Source organism: Lissotriton helveticus, chromosome 3_1 (assembly GCF_964261635.1).
Source record: "Lissotriton helveticus chromosome 3_1, aLisHel1.1, whole genome shotgun sequence".
Lineage (NCBI taxonomy): Eukaryota > Metazoa > Chordata > Amphibia > Caudata > Salamandridae > Lissotriton > Lissotriton helveticus.
In genome coordinates this window covers 130654154-130670616 of record NC_136061.1, presented here as the reverse complement: position 1 = coordinate 130670616, position 16463 = coordinate 130654154, and the positions used below count along the sequence as shown (strand labels likewise).

The 16463-nt window shown below is 45.3% G+C and overlaps 1 protein-coding gene across 4 annotated transcripts in view; it reads right to left on the bottom strand.

Moving 5' to 3' along the window:
* The window catches only part of CUX1 (cut like homeobox 1), a 1380044-nt gene that overhangs the window by 434648 nt on the left and 928933 nt on the right, over positions 1-16463 (bottom strand). For 3 of the 4 annotated variants that reach the window (XM_078679377.1, XM_078679375.1, XM_078679376.1), the window contains one exon: positions 8284-8586. The exons of the other annotated variant lie outside the window; for it this stretch is intronic. In XM_078679377.1, the coding sequence (XP_078535503.1) occupies positions 8284-8586 (303 nt within the window). The remainder of the gene's footprint in view (positions 1-8283; positions 8587-16463) is intronic. 4 annotated transcript variants of the gene reach the window in all.

Sequence of the window (16463 nt, the reverse complement as noted above, 5' to 3'; positions counted from 1 at the left end):
TCATACCAAGTGTCCCTATTGGGGTTTAGGGACTGGTATTCATCAGGGTTCAGTGGCCCCTCCCAATCTTCCCAAGTTGCAGTCTATAAGAATAGGGCTTGAGCTCTGGCCTGGAGGGAATGGCTCCAGTCGGTGTGGGAATTGGTGTCGGATGGCTTCAATCCGTCTCTGTGTCGGAATTGAGGATGAGAATGGGGCGGCCCGCAGTAGGGTACTGGGAGTGTCGACAGCAGGGTCGGTTTAGATCCATCTGTGGATCTACAGGGCCAAACTAGTACCGAGGGTGAACCCGTCGGCCGAAGACCATTAGGGGCCCCTTTTGAACCCACAGGGCACAAAGGCGCTCCAGCAGGGACGGGCTGCCCATATATCAGGTGCATGTCCTCATAAAATTTGCGTAGTTGGGCAAGGGTCGCTTCGTCCCCTAGAAACTCGGAGAGGCGTGGAGACAGCCCTGGCGCCGGCTCATCTGTGGAGCCAGCCTTCGTATTGATGCTCCCATGCTACGTCGGATGACTTCGATAGCCAGGGTAAAGTTGAAGATCTATTCGACTCCTTGTGCAACTTGCAAGAGTTGGACGAATTCAATAAAGATCAATGGCTCAGCGACCTATCCCGGGACCTTCCTCTCAAACAGCATTGTGTGTGAAGGAGCTTGTGGGATCGCTCCTTCAAGGCCTTGAGGTGCATGGCGTGACAACCAACGCAGGTCTTAGCATTGTGGTTGTACTCGAGGCACCAAAGGCAGAGGAGCTGCTAAACCGTCACTGATATGTGTTGGTGACACGTGCCTTCCTCAGATATCCACGGGCACTCTCTGAAAAAATGTCTTAAAACTTTTCATCAAAAAGGTCAAAAAAAGATCAGTCAAAAAATTACTGTGGGTAGCTTACTCATGATCAGCGCTGACTGGCACGGAAAGAAAAGAACGGACATTAGCGCGCTGGGGTGATGCCTATATAGGCACAACACATGTCACTTCTGGTGGGGACGACCACACAGAGCTGAACGACGCTACCTATTGGCAAGCAGGAATACTGCTGACGAAAAAGTTCAAGACCAAGTCTGACGCCTGGGGATACTTCTACTGTAAGGAATCTGCGGCTAGACGATGCTATCAGATAAATTGTCATATATAGGACTATTGTATTCATTCCTCATACTGAAATGTTTTTGCAGAACTTCCCCAGAAGAAAGAGCCTCAGCCCTTGCTTTGGAAACAATATGGTAACATTGTGCAAACTATGAAGAGAAGACCACGTTGCAGCTTCACAGATTCCCGTTACATTCACTTCAAACAAAATCTCAGAGGTCAGTGCCCAGTCCTTAAAAGAATAAACACTTAGAATCTCTAAAGGCTCTTTCGGTACTGCTTTTTAGCACATATAAATAGAAAGCAAGGCCAAATGGGACATAGCTAACTTATCCGAGGCCAATTATTATTATTTTTTTTTTTTTAAGTACTAAAAACCAATAATCCTGTATTCTCTTTAACTTTAAGGCTGAGGTAACATAGAAGGATGACAAAGATCTATTTTGTGCAAGATTGAATTTGTCAAAAACGGCAAGATGGTCTAATTTTCAAAAATAGTTTGTTTGGAGAAAAGGTAGTATTTAGTTCGCAGAAAGGGCTTGTTATTCTCTGTGTATCCTAGAGTGAAAGAACAACAAGCAATAGTATCTACAGCATCTAGTGCATTGACAAGCAAACATGTACAAGTTCAAAAGATGTGCGAGTTATGATAACTAGAATGTAGACTGTATCAAAACTCGAGTGAAACAGATGCCTGGAAAAGTTCAAGAGTGAAAGTTGCCACCCGTTCGTCTTCTCTACCAGCGGTAACCTTCCTGTGAGTAAATAAACTGTTTATTTACCCTTATGCTGTTCGGTGCTGCCCATTTCACAGCGGACAAGGCAGGAACAGCCCAGCCCCCACAGCCGAAAAGTGCAGGCGTGATAAGAAAGACGCAGTAGCGCAAAGCTCCAGCAGAACAAGGGGCAGGAGCACAAGGGTACATGCCAAGGCTTGGGGGAGAGGGGTTGGCCTAACAGCTAGGGCGCTCGACCTTGGACCTGGGGATCTGGGTTCGAGTCTCGGTAACGACCCCAAAAACCTCCTGTGATTCTGGGCAAATCACTTAATCTCCCCGCGCCTAAAATGAATGCGTGTCCTCATGTAACGTAAATGGTGCTATGTAAAGCGCTCTGATACCTGATTCAGTTCGGGTCTAGTTCGCGCTATATAAAACTCTGCAAAAAAAAACACAAAAAAAAACAACAAAAAAAAAGGCCCACAGACGCGGACCATAACGACCAGGTGTGCGCACCCGGCAGCTGGCAAATACTATGAAGCAGTGCACCCAGAAAAAGCCAAGCGCAAGATGAAGGCAGAGGCAAGGGAACCCCAGAACAAGCCCCAGAGAAGGACCGTTGAGACAACCCAACCTATGAAAGAAGTGGGACCAGCCAGAAGATAAGAGGGAAAAAAACATAGGACAGACCTAGAGCCGTCAACCAGAACACAAGAGAATACCAGGAGTATCCTAGCCCCCCTGGAACACAAAGCAGAGGACCAGGCCGAAACACCGGATAACAAGGTGAAGACCCGACGGCACGACGCCGTAGGCGGCATGACCAAGCCGGCCTGGTGATCCAGAGGTTGAAGAGTGATAAAAAGCACGACAGGCAAGCCCTGTAGACGATGTATAGGAACACCATCGGGTACTGAGCAGGACAGAGCCTGAAGCAGCTCACGCTGCGCCAGGACAGAAGAAGAAAGCACACACCAAGCAGTATACAGTGACTCCAGGAAAGCGAGGAACCCGAAAAGGTATCCCCACCCGCCCAGCTTAGGACAGAGATATACAATAGCTACAAGTACCCCACCTAGGGTATGATTCGTCCCAAACAAACCATGGGAACCCTCTTAGGGAACAAACCCGAAGCAGAGGACAAGAACATTAAGGACCTGCGGGAAGTACCACGGATGGCTTAGCAGTCAGCCAAAAAATACACAGATGGTTCAATCTGAGGACCTATACGGATGTGCTACCAGCCAAAGCAACACACCACAAAAACCAAAGGGCTGTACCAGCAGTCAACAGTACAGAGGGGCCAACTGAAGGACCCCCAAGGCACCACACAGAACAACGGGGCCAACCGAAACACTAGGCCCAACGCAAAAGGCAGGATAAACACCTCCCATAAAGCACCTAAGGACCGGCAAGCTAAGCTCGAGAATCTGGACGTTGGGGACTGCTCTGGAGTCCACTTGTAAGATGGAGAATGGACTGGAGTCACCAGAGGAGACAATGAAGGAGAGACAAAGTCCTTTTCTCGATGTCGAGGAGCCGGAGAAGGCGACCTCGACACCACAGCCGAGAAGCATGCCTCTTCTTCTTCTAATGCTTTCTCTTGGAGTTATGCGACGTCGCCGACTTGGACTTCGACCTTTTACGACCCCTTTTTTCTTTTCTTGCCTTGGCCGTATACAGCTTGGCCTCTCGTTCCTTAAGAGCCTTCGGATTCATCTTCTTACAAGAAGAACAGCCCTCGACATCGTGGTCAGACGACATACACCAAAGACAGTCCTCATGAGGGTCAGTGATCGACATATGACCCCGCATTCTTTACAGGGCTTAAAACCCAACTTCCTCAGGGCAGACATGCCAAAACAGAGAAATATACAATCGAAATAACAAGTATCCAGTTGAAAGTATGGAGAGTCCCAGAAAAAAACATTAGCGTCGATAGTGCGGAAAAAAGGGAACGGACGTCATCACGCTGACGTGGTCCTTTTATGACTCCAGTGACGTCATGCGGAGCCGCATGCAGAGCCAAGGTATTGTGACGACCTTGTTGACGTACAGAGCTAGGCAAAACGTTTCCGCGGAATGCTGGCACAGGGGATATTCATAAGGTGAGGAATCCACAGGCAGATGTATCGATCGAAAAGGCCTGAGTCAGAGTGAGTATCTTGAACTTTTTCTTTTTGGGGAAGTAGTTGAGGGCTCACAGATCTAGGATTCGACAAAGATGTTTGCCCTTTTTCAGCACCAGAAAGTTGAGGGAATAACAACCACAGGCTACTTCTGGCGCTAGAACCCTCTCTTTGGCTCCCTTGGCCAAGAGAGCCATACCTTGCTCCTGAAGCAAAGTCAGGTGATCCTCCGTCAACCAGTCATAAGTTGGAGGCACGGAGGAAAGGCTAGTCTTGAAGAGCATGGAATAGCCCCTTTGGACTATTTGAAGAACCCACCTGTCCTTAGTGATGTTCTGCCAGTGGTGGAGGTGATGGGTGATGGTTGTTCCTGCTAAGGCTGCAGGGCGGGTGTGGGGTCTGACCCAACCTCTGGCCACCCAACATGGGGTCTGAATGAGCCACTCCCACGGCCACGCAGAGGTTGCTGAACTTGTGCTATCTTTTGGCTGGGTTATGGCTGGCGCAGCTGAAAGCCCCTTGCGTAGTCACAAAAGGGGCGAAAGGCAAATGGGAGACGTGTGGCCACTGAAAGTCTCAAGGACTTAGCTGTAGACCGTGAATCCTTAAAACGCTCCAGCGTCATATCTTCCTTGCCTCCGAAGAGACAGGTGCCATCAAAGGGCATGTCCATTAGATAGACCTGTACATCCCATGAAAAGCCAGGTGTTCTCAACCAGACGTGATGTCTAACAACCAACGTAGATGAAATCGCAATGCCTAAACAGTGGCAAACTTTGCTGCAGCTCTTCCGTCTGATACTGCCTGGGAGAGGATGGCCTTGGCCTCCTCTGGGATCTGTAGCAGCACTTGCGCATCTGTTTTCCACAGGGACCCAATCGGCATGGAGTGTTCCTCGACCGCAATGCAAGGCTGGGGGATAAAATTATTTTCTTACCCTAACTGTCCAACCTCTTGGATTCCCTGCCTGGGGTTGAACAAAGGTATTTGCCGTGGGAGGTAGAGGCTTGGACCACCAAGCTCTCTGGGGTAGGGTGGTTGGTGAGGAAATTTGGGTCTCCCAGTGCAGGGCAATGGCAGCGGGTGATTGTCCTATTCACAGGAGCCCCTGTAATGGGCTTGGACTAGTTTCTCAGTAGAACACCAGTTAAGGACTTGCTGAAGACTGTTGTGGTGCGGCCGGAGTTGTTGGCACGGAACCCAATGGAGCCCCTTCATGGTCACCGGGCCTGAAGGCGCACCGGTAGGATCACATCACATAAATGAGGAGCATCACATCATAAAATACTTTGAGCTGGGCGGGAGTCGCTCCGGCTACTGGAAAGGTGGGAAAACCCAGGCGCAGGTTCAGCGGAATGAGGCCTAGAACACCGAGACTCCACCATCGCGTCAGCCGACAGACGGGGGGAATTCAAAGCATGCTTTGACTTCTAATGTTTTTATGCTTCTTACCTGACTGATTGACTACTTCGAGGAGGACGAAGACCTAAGACTCCTGGAGCTGTGCCTGAACCGTCCTCTCAACCAGGACTGTGAGCAACACCTCCGAGGATAAGGAAGTCGTTGTCACACTCCAGGCACCAGAGACAAACCATGTGTGGTTACGTCACCGACATAGCGTGGTGACAAGCATCACACTGTTTGAACCCAGAAGTCTTCTTGGATATGAGGAAAAAACCTAGACACAAAAAAGGGGTCGATAAAATGTCGAACAAAGACTGTCAAAAAGTGACAGAGGGTGTCTCTCTCCACAGATCTGAGCTGGCTTGGGTAGAAAGAAAAGAAAAAAACTGAGGTCAGTGCACCAAGATGGTGCCTATGTAGGTGACGAGGACATTACAATGGCGCAGATGCCATCATGCGGAGCCGACCGACGCCACCTGCTGGCACGCAGGGCTATAGCATGAAAGAAAAATCTACTGGATCCAGTCTGACACCTGGGAATTTCACAGGTAAGGAATCTGCAGCAACTGTCTCTATCAGTTAGAGAGGAACTGACTACAGTGCCTATCAGTGGCTCTTATATGGTGCTCCGCTTATTACTTTTGGAGCGGAACAAAGTTGGCGCAGAAGCACTACTTTTTGAGTTTCCAGATCCAGTCAAGTGCCTTGGGATAGTGGCAAGGTGAGGAATCTGCAGTTGGAAGTATTCATCATAATGATGGTTATAGGTAAATTTCTCTTTGCAGAATGTATCCTGTACGTGTAAATGCTTTTCACATGTGGAAAAGGAGTATTCTCTTGTTTCATTACAGCCCAGGAATCAACCCTAAGGCAGCAGCATCAACCTCTGTTTTTCTTTTTGTCTGGAGCTGATTGAGAGTGCATGTGTGTACAAATATGCTCCACCATAATATCCGGATGACTATAACCTCTAGGTGGAAAGCTGTTTGTTGCATAATTGTTAGAAAAGCTGCTGTCTCTTTTAGGGCTGATTGAATGGTAGAACAAGCATGCAAACCATGCTGGGTAATCGAGGTAATAGTTGTTCTAAGCTCCATTTGCAATCCAACTTCATCTGAAGGGGTTCTGGAGGCGACTGAGTTGTAACGCTGTAGTAAGCTTGACTGCAGCACTCTGACTTTTTTAGAATGGCAAAAATACTCACTTTGAAGAAACTGCTTCCCCAAAAGTGAGCATCCTCGTAGTTTATAGGTTAAACCCCTTTTCAAGTTCAAGCTGCTATTGAGACTCAAAACTCCTTTGTGCTGAGATTAGTCCTCTTTTCATGTCCATACTTTGGACTCTGAATAATGGGCTTTGAAAACAGAGATCCACAAGGGTGCTGATGAAACAGTCTTTGGGGGGGGGGGGGGGGTGTGTGTGTGTGTGTGTGTGTGTGTGTGTGTGTGTGTGTGTGTGTGTGCGCATGTTCAAAATGAAGTCTTAATGCATGGCATCAAGTGCTTCAGAGGATCCTTTTTAAACATATAGACTTTAGAATCTGTACCCTCACTGCACTAAAATATTATATAAAGGGTAGTTTGTGTCTCTGTATATTGTGTGAATCAACAAAGATAATCATAACTCATTTGATGCACGACAAAAAAAGAAACTAGAAGAGTTCCAAAGGAATACAAGTATTAATGTTCTAAACCCAAAAGCAGCAGAGTAAACAACGAATAATCTACAAATTCACAGGTTATAGTGCTGAAGAATATATTTGATTCTATTCAGTTTATTAAATGCAGTGCCTTCTAAGATGTTATATCAGCAAAAATAATGTCATATCAGCCAACAAAAGAATGGAGACTCTAAAAGAACAAGTAACTCACCTTTGATAATGCTCTTTCAGATGGATACTTTAACTGCTCAGTTCTCATTGTTGGACTAAAGCCAGGTGACCGGCAAGATCCGGATTTTCTAAGCAATTTCTCTCGTTGTGAGGAATCTCTGGTTAGAAAGAAAGTCCTCCAAAAAGATCGTTACGGGGGGTAAGTAACGTGGTCTTCTGGTAGATAGTCCTAACTGCAGAATCCTCACCTATAGAACAGATATCCAATCAGTACCGCCTAACCGGAGGATTGTCTGAGGAATGGACTTATACCAAGAGCGTAGCAGAACCGAATGTACCAAGTGGCCCTCTGTGCAGACTTGAATGCCAAGGCAGTAGTGCTTGGTGAATGGATGATGATGTAGCAGACTGGCAGCTGTCTAGGATGGGAGTACCGTTCACAAACACCATCACGTTAGCTTTGGCCCAGGTACAACGAGCATGCAGTGCCAAGTCTGTGAAAAAATGAAATTACCAGGGCACATGGTTTTTCCCACGCACAGCATCTGCCGCTGCTGCAGAATGCCAGTGCCAGCAGTACCTACAAATGATAACATTTTAACAGATAATGACACTGTGGAGTATGCCAGGTCTTATCACACTAGAAATGGCCTGGAGGTGCTACTTTTATAAATTCTTTTCAAATAGTTAAATACTCCCATGCGGTGGGTTCCAATACATGCTAGTGTTTAGAAAGAAGCACCAGTGCCAAGCTACGGCAAACACCAGCACAAATTAAGCACTGCAAGCTTGTAGGTCTTAGTGGATTCGTTCTTGGACAGACAATGCATGTCAAAATGCAAGGATGATCCACCTGGACATGATCTGCTTCTGCACAGAATTCCCTTTGTAGCATTTTCACAGCGGATAAGGAACTGGTCTTCCAACCAAATTCCTTTGTGTGCTTGATGTAATTAATGACAACTTTCCTAAATGCTGCTTTGTAATAATACCCATTTTAAGTATAGTTCAATTGAGATTATATCAGAAACAGTGAACAATTTCGACAAAAAATATAAAAGTGCACCTTTATTTGGAACTAACGTTGTTTAACATAATTTTCATTACCCAGATTGTTGTCTGTTAACACCTCCTTAACTCTTTTCGTAATGCCATAGGTGTCCAGTTCAGGTGACATAGCAACCAGTTCCTGAATGCTGAGCGCGGAATGTCCAGAGAGTGGCAGTGGTGTTGAAGGCTGAGAATCACAGCTTGGTGGATCGCTGCACTCCTGTGCTTTTGTATCCTTACTTGCCTCGATGGCAGGACAGGGTTGTTGCACCAATTCGGTGAGACTTTTTACAGATTCACTTGAGCTCATTGGAGAGTCAGGAGCAGGACTGCAACTAGTAGATGTCTTTGGAGTGCATTCTGAAAGCAAGACATACAATTAACTGCTTTGCCAAATTTCTTTGATGAAAGAGATGTTAATTTCTCATTCAGTACATCACACCTCAGTAAAACACTACATAGTTTTCTGTGATCACTGACACATATTGCACATACTGATATGCTAAGAGCTGGTGTAAATGCAACAATAAGACAGTGCACAACATGTATTCACTTAACAGCTTTCATATCGCACTTTTTGATTGTGAACTTTTAGCACAATGTTGACTTTCAAGCAGGAAAAAACAGCCAAATGTAGTAAAAAGGAAATATTTTACAATTTCGGAGGCAAAGAAATTGTATTCGATATAAAGTTTTATTTTAGTACTTAAAGAAGAGATGTACATAGCGGTCCCCAGCAGTCATCAATTTCTGTCCAATAAAACTGAGTATTGTTTGTACTCTTGATAGGGTGCAAAAACGTATTTTGTTTCAAATTACTGCAGCAAAAGTTTTCACACATAATTATATTTTGCTACCAAACAGAAGTTTGTACTGTGTGCAATTATCAACCTAGCTTATTCAGGTGCTGCGATTACATTTCCAGAGAGAAGTTCTAACAAACAACCTGCAGATAGGTTGCTAAATATAATTAATGGACAAAGAAGGGGTAGTTGCTGCAAAGACAGTTTGTAGGAAAATGACCAAACATGCATTTTACAGTTCACTTTCCTAAATAAAATGGACATATCTATGGGTGTTCAGTAAGCTAATCTAATCTAGGCATGGAATCTGAAACAACTTCCCATAAAATTCTAAAAGTATAATTCATTTTGCTTTAAACCTTCCATACAATTTCTTTCTTTCTCGAATATTGTTCCATTTTAGAATATTATAAGTTCTGTAATATGAATGAGAAGGGAAAAAAAGGAAAATGAAGAGTTTAACAGATCCCAAACAAAAGGCTTTAAATATAAAGTCTCTCATTCTGGATAGACAGATCTTACCGACTAGAACAGCAGAGTGAGCTGACACCAACCTTATAGGCCCAGGTTTCGGTAAGGATCTTTCTAGTTGAGAATATATCACACAAGTTCCCCACTTTAAAATATTCTCCAGGTGCCAGACTGGATCCAGAAAGTACCTCTGCAGGCAGTTGGTGTCTGTCAGCTCTGCGCTGGAAATGACGTTGCTTTGCCTACATAAGCGTCACCCTCCGAGCACGAACATCCATTTCTTTTGTGACTATTTCTGTATCAAAAAAACAGAGCCATCTACCAATGTTTGCCCAGTGTGCAGTATCTTATGTTTTTTTTTTTCGTGAGGAGCCCAGTTCACAGAACAAGGTGGTTGGGAGGGTTAGTGAGGAATCTGCGGTTAGATAGTCTCTGCTACTAGAAAAAGCATTACAGAAGGTAAGTAACTTGTTCTTCTGTAAGACTTCTAACTGCAGATTCCTCACCTTAGAATAGATAACCAAGCAATACCTCCTTGGAGGTGGATCTGTGAACTGTCTTAAACTAAAAATGTCCTGGAGGACAGAACGGGCGAAATGCCGTCTCGACAGAACTGACTGTCCAAACAGTAGTGCTTTGTGAACATGTAGAGTGGTGGGAACTTGGCAGATGTCCAGGTACGGTATCCCACGTGCGAATGTAGCAGTGGCCTCCACGGCCCTGATCAAATGGGCCCGCAAGCCTTCAGGGGGTTACTTCTATGCCAATGCATAGCAGGTTTTAATGCAGAGCATACTCCATCCAGAGACTTTCAGTTTCTGCAGTTTGCTCTTTTTTGCTGTAGTGAATTCAATGAAAAGCTCATCGTCCACCTGGCCTTTGGTGTGAGCGCTGTAGAAAGAGAGAGCTCTTTTTTTCAGGTACAGGAGAGGTTATCTCTCCTCCGCTTTAGAAAGATAAGGTTAAGAAAAGAAAGTATTCAGTGTGATGTTCTGGCCATCATGAAATGGGGTGACTACCTTCAGAAGGAAAGAGGCATGTGTCCAAAAGAAATAATTGGTGTAGGGAGGGTGAACCCACAGATCTTGATGTAATGGCCACCAGGAAAACTGTCTAGATAGTCAAGAGCTGCATACAGCAGCTGAGCCAGCACTCAAAGGGAGAAAACATTAGGTATGTGAGGACAAGACAGGTCTTATGTGGGCATCATAAAAGGGTCAGGAGGGAACAAATCCTGTAACCATAAAAAAAAAAGGCTGCATCTGGTTACTTGAATAGAGAGGGTTGATCTTGATCTAGCAACCGCAGGAAAAACTAAAAACCTGACAGGTGACACTTAACAGTGTTCAGGGCAAGGCCTTGATGGACTTACCAACAGCAATGTCTCCAACAGAGATTCAGAAAGGGGTTCCAGGTAGCATGAGGAACACCAAGCCACAAACACATCCCAACAGCAAGCGTATACAGTTTGGGTGGAGGGACACCTGGCTGTCAAAATGAAATAATAGACCTCGGGATGGAGATCGCAAACCCTCAAATGTTGAAGCTCAACCTCTTGGAATGAACGTGGGGAGAGGACAGGTTTGGGTGCAGTACTCCACCCTGTTGTTGCAACAGGAGATCCTTCGAAAGGGACAGCCTGATTGAAGGACTTATGCTCAAGCCTAAGAGTTCTGGATATCATACCCTTAGTGACCAATCCGGAGCCCCTAGGACGACTTGGGCCCGGTCTGTGCTAATCATCCTGAGGACTCGAGGAAGGTTGGGTTTTAGCTGAGAGGCGTACAGGAGTCCTGAGGTGGAACGCGTCTCTAAGCAAGAGAAGCTTTAGAAACTCTAACGTGCTGCAGTGCTGACATTGCACGTTCTCAGCGATAGCAAACAGATGGAGCCAAGGTTTTCCCTATTTTTGGAAAAGACCTTGTGCCAACTCCGGATGTAATAGACATTTGTGACTTGCAAGGCATCGATGGTTGAGTTTGTATCACTGGTGTTCAAGGAGCCAACTAGGTGCTGCACAACCAGGATGATGTCCTGGCATTCCAGCAAAGTGCAGGGACTCTTGGCACAGGGTCGACAAGCACCCTCCTCCAAAACAGGGCCCAGAGTTTGGGAAGGTGTCAATGTCGCTGGCGCCACCCTGCTACTCATACTAGATGTTTTAATCAGGGTCGCCCTCAAAGGGGCCATATCCCTATTTTTCATCTCCACCTGCAGGGATAAAGGATCTGTGAAAGTTGGTAGGGCCAGGAAGGTGCTGGTGTCAACATCGAGCAGTGTCTGGGTTTGCGCTAGCGGGAGCACACAGTGGTAGGTATAGAAACCCATGATGGCGTCAAGTCGGATCCAGGGGCGGATCGAGAGGGCCCGGCTGGCCCAAACCCCCCAACGGGAACCCATACAGGGCCCCTCCAGCTCCGTGGGACTCAAAGGATGGTGTGCATGGCATTGTAAAATTGCTTCAACTGGGCGGGACTTCGCTCTGGTTCCGGGGAACTCGGGGTAGCGTGGACTGGGCCCTGACCCTTATAAAGGGAACTGAAGTATATGGCAGCAGAAGTTGAGAAAGAAGGCAGAGTGTTGCACTAGCAAGCACTATATTATTTACTGTTGTGAAAGTCAATTACTAGTTTCTGTTCTTTTTCCTCAAACCAATTATACTTGCTTTGTGGGTAGTCATAAGTGACAGTGGAATTGTTGCAGTCAGGCACTAGTTGAATAAAAAGTTAAGAAAACAAAAGGATAATGTTACTTACCCAGTAAGCATTTATTCTTGGCATGTATAGCTGTAGATTTACATGCTTTGCATACTCGTGCCATCTAGTGTTGGGTCCAGATGTTTGTAAGTTGTTTTTCTTCTAAGAAGTCTTTCCTAGTCACGAGGTAAGGTGACTCCTCCTTTCGGTGATAGTGCGAATGGGCATTGACTCCATTGTTAGATTGTTTTCCCGCAAGAGGGTGAGAATGGAGGAAGAAAGTGTAGTATGTAGATGTCCATGCGTATAAATGTATAATGAAGAACTGCAACAACTATAGGTACCCAGGGAGGTGGGTGGGCACATGTGAATCTACAGTTCTACATGCCAAGAACAAATGCTTACTGGGTAACATTATCCATTCGAGGCATGTGTGCTCTATATACACATGCTTTGCTTAGACTATAGAGCAGTATACTCCCAAAGCGGTGGCTAGCCTGTGGGTATTGCAGTTGCTTGGAACAGTGTTTTAAGTACTGCTTGGCCTACATTAGCTTGTTAACGTGCTAACACATCGACGCAATAGTGTTTGGTAAATGTGTGTGGTGTAGACTATGTAGCTGCCTTACATATGTCAGCTGGCGCTGGAATGCACTCTAGGAGAATAGTTAAAGTTCTTTTAGCTTTAGCATAGCACGTTTGAATGCATTTAACAATCCATCTGGCAATACCAGATTTAGAGATAGGATTGCCGTTGTGAGGTGGAGCAAATGCAACTAACAGTTGTTTTGTGACAGTCTTTTGTCCTATCTATGTAGTACAGTAAAGCTCTTTTAACGTCAAGCGTGTGAAGAGCGAGCTCTGCTACAGAATCAGGTGGAGGAAATAAAACTGGTAGCTCAACCGATTGTTTTATGTGAAAGGCTGAAACTACTTTCGGAAGGAATTTAGGGTTGGTGCAGAGAACTATTCGGTCTTTGTGTAGTTGAAAGAAGGGTTCTTCTAAAGTTAATGCCTGTAGCTCACCAACTCTCCTCAGTGATGTGATGCCAATGAGGAAAGCAACTTTCCATGAGAGGAATTGCATAGGGGACTTGTGCAATGGTACAAAAGGTGGACCCATGAGCCTTGTGAGGACAATGTTGAGATTCCAAACTGGGGCAGGAGGAATCCGTGGGGGTATTACTCTTTTTAAGCCTTCTATGAAAAGCTTTAATTACTGGAACTCTGAATAGTGACAGATGTTGCCTATTTTGTAAGAAGGCAGCTACTGGTGTAAGGTGCAAACAAATAGACGTATATGCCAGTCCTGTTTGTTGAGAATGTAACAGATAATGTTCTGTATGGAAGCATCTGAAGGATTTATTTTGTTGTTATTGCAGTATAAAACAAATCTTTACAGTTTTGCTGGTGGTAGGCATTCTTGCTTCTTTTAGAACATTCATACAGTCTGGTGGTAAATTTAAATAACCAAACTCTATGATTTCGGGAGCCAGATCGCTGGATTTAGTTCCTTGGAATTTGGATGTCTGATTTCTCAATGGTACTGTGTGAGGAGACTGGAGGTGAGGTGTAGCTTTTGATGTGGAACTATTGACGGCTCTTATAGAGTAGTGTACCATGGTTGAGGGGCCCATGTGGGAGCTAATAGAATTAGTGTAGGGATGTTTGTCCGAGTTTCCGAACCACAAACGGAAAGAGCAGGAGAGGCGGAAAAGCGTAGGCAAATATCCCTGACCAGTTTATCCAATAGGGCATTGCCCTTTTAGAGTAGGTCTGGGAACATAGAGCTGAAACTTGGGCATTTTGCGTTTTCGACTGTGGTGAACAGGTGTATTGTTGAAAATAGGGTGAGAACTTGGGGATGAAGTTCCCACTCGTGAATTTGCGGTCTCCTTTTGCTGAGGATGTTGGCAATTTGATTGTTTACTCCTGAGAGATGTTCTACCAGAAGGTACATTTTGTGAGGGATTGTCCATTTCCAAATGGCTTGAGCAAGTGTTGACAGTTGGAGAGTGTGCGTCTGCCCCCCTGCTTGTTCACATAGTATATTGCTGTCATGTTGTCTGTTTGAACTATGACAGTGTTGGTGATGAGGTGACTTTGAAATGCTTTGAGTGCCCTACAAACTCTAGGGAATTGATGTGGAGAGCTTTGTGCTTGTTGCTCCATAGTCCTTGTATTGTGTAAGCCTTGAGATGAGCCCCCCAACTTGTTAGAGATGCATCTGCTGTGAGCACGATCTGTGGAATAGGGACAATAACAGGCCAGCCTGCTGATCAGTTTGGTGGGTTCCGCCACTGCAGAGATCAATGGTACGGCCGTCTACCAACAATAGATCGGTTAATTGACCCTGTGATTGATTCTACTGACGTGCTAAGCACATGTGAATTCTTACATGGGGTGTGTTTACGATGCAAGACACCATCATTCCCAGCAGTTGCTTGAACACTCTGACTGGTAATGCTTGGTTTAGTTGAAACTGTTGAATCATAGCCTGAAAATTGCGAATTCTGGCTACATTGGAATAAGCTAGAGAATTGACTGTGTAGACTGGCTATTAAGTAAGATTGCATCTGTGACAGATGCAGGTGAGATTTTTGAGCATTGATTGTGAACCCCAGTTGATGAAGTAGATCTATTGTGATCTGTGTGTGTTGTAGACAGTTCTTCTGAGAGCTGGCATTGATAAGCCAGTCGTCTAGATAGGGGGAGACGTGAATTTGTTGTCTTCTGAGATGAGCAGTGACGACCGCCAGACATTTAGTAAAAACGCTGGGCGCTGTAGTCACTCCGAAGTGAAGCACCTTGAATTGGTAATGCTTGCCCGCAATCACAAATCTGAGGTATTTGCGATGAGCCGGATAAATTGGAACGTGAAAATACGCATCCTTTATATCTAGGGTAGACAAAGTCTGCTCATTGTAAAAGTGAGAGTATTTGTTGAAGTGTCACCATGTCAAAGTGCTTTGAAAGTATATAACGGTTTAGCTCTCTGAGATCCAAAATAGGTCTGAGGGAACCATTCTTTTGGGGATGAGAAAATATAGAGAGTAAACCCCTGAGCCGTGGTACTGTATTGGAACAAGATCTATTGCTCCTTTCAGTAAGAGGGACTGAACCTCTTGTTTCAGCAAGTGTATGTTTCTGGAGACAACTTGTGAGACCGAGGTGGAATGTTTGCTGGTAAGCTCTAGGCAATTACCATGTTGGATAATTCTGAGCACCCATTTGTCTGATGTTCTAGAGTGCCAAACGGGGAGAAATTATTGAAGTCTTCCCCTGACAGGTGTGGTGTAATCGGGGGGAAGCATGGACAAGTCATTGTTTGTTGGGAGAAGGGGAGTTACAGGGTGTTGCCCTTATCCCTACCCTTGAAGTTGTTGCCACTATAACCTCCTAGAAAAAAACCCTGGAGGGAGAAGACTGGTTGTTACCTTTGTAAGTGGAGGTATTTTGATCTGGGGATGGTGTCTTTGACCCTCCTCTGTGAAATGAGTGACGAAAGGTGCTTCTGCTGGAGGTAGTCTGGATTGCTCCCCTAGATTTGGCTACTTGTGTGTCCTTCTTTTTCTCTAACGCCTGGCCAACGTTAGGACCAAATAGGTGTTCCTTATCAAAGGGCGTGTTAAGGATTGATTGTTTGACTGCAGGTTTAAACCCTGAAACCCTTAACCAAGCGTGTCTACTGATCAGAATGCTGCTGTTAATCTCCCTAGCTGTGGCATCATCTAGAGCACTGCCTATAGAGGAATTAGAAATGAGCTTACCCTCATTTACTAAGTCTTGTGCCTTAGCCTTATGTTCATCTAGGAGATATTGGAGTAATTGCTCCACTTCTTCCCAGTGTGCCCTGTCATACCTGGCTAAGAGGCCCTGCATATTTGCAATGCTCTATTGATTTGCTGCTTTAGCAGCTATGCCCTTGCCAGAAGCATCAATTAATTTTGACTCTTTATCTGGAGAAGGAGCATCTCCTGATGTTTGAGAATTCGCCAGCTTATGAGAATTAGATACTATTAGGGAATTTAAAGGTAATTGTCCCTTTATAAATATAGGATTAGTAGGAGAGGCCTAATATTTTTTGTGCACCCTAGGGGTAAGGATGAGTGCTCTGACCGGGGCTTTGAAAAGCTCATCAGCATGTGGCATCATACCTTTAAGCATGAGAAGTGTCTGATGACCCATGTGTAGAAGCTGAATTCTAAAACAAAAAAAATTCTTCTAGTGATTCTTTGTGCATTTCAACCCCATGGTAATGTGCTGC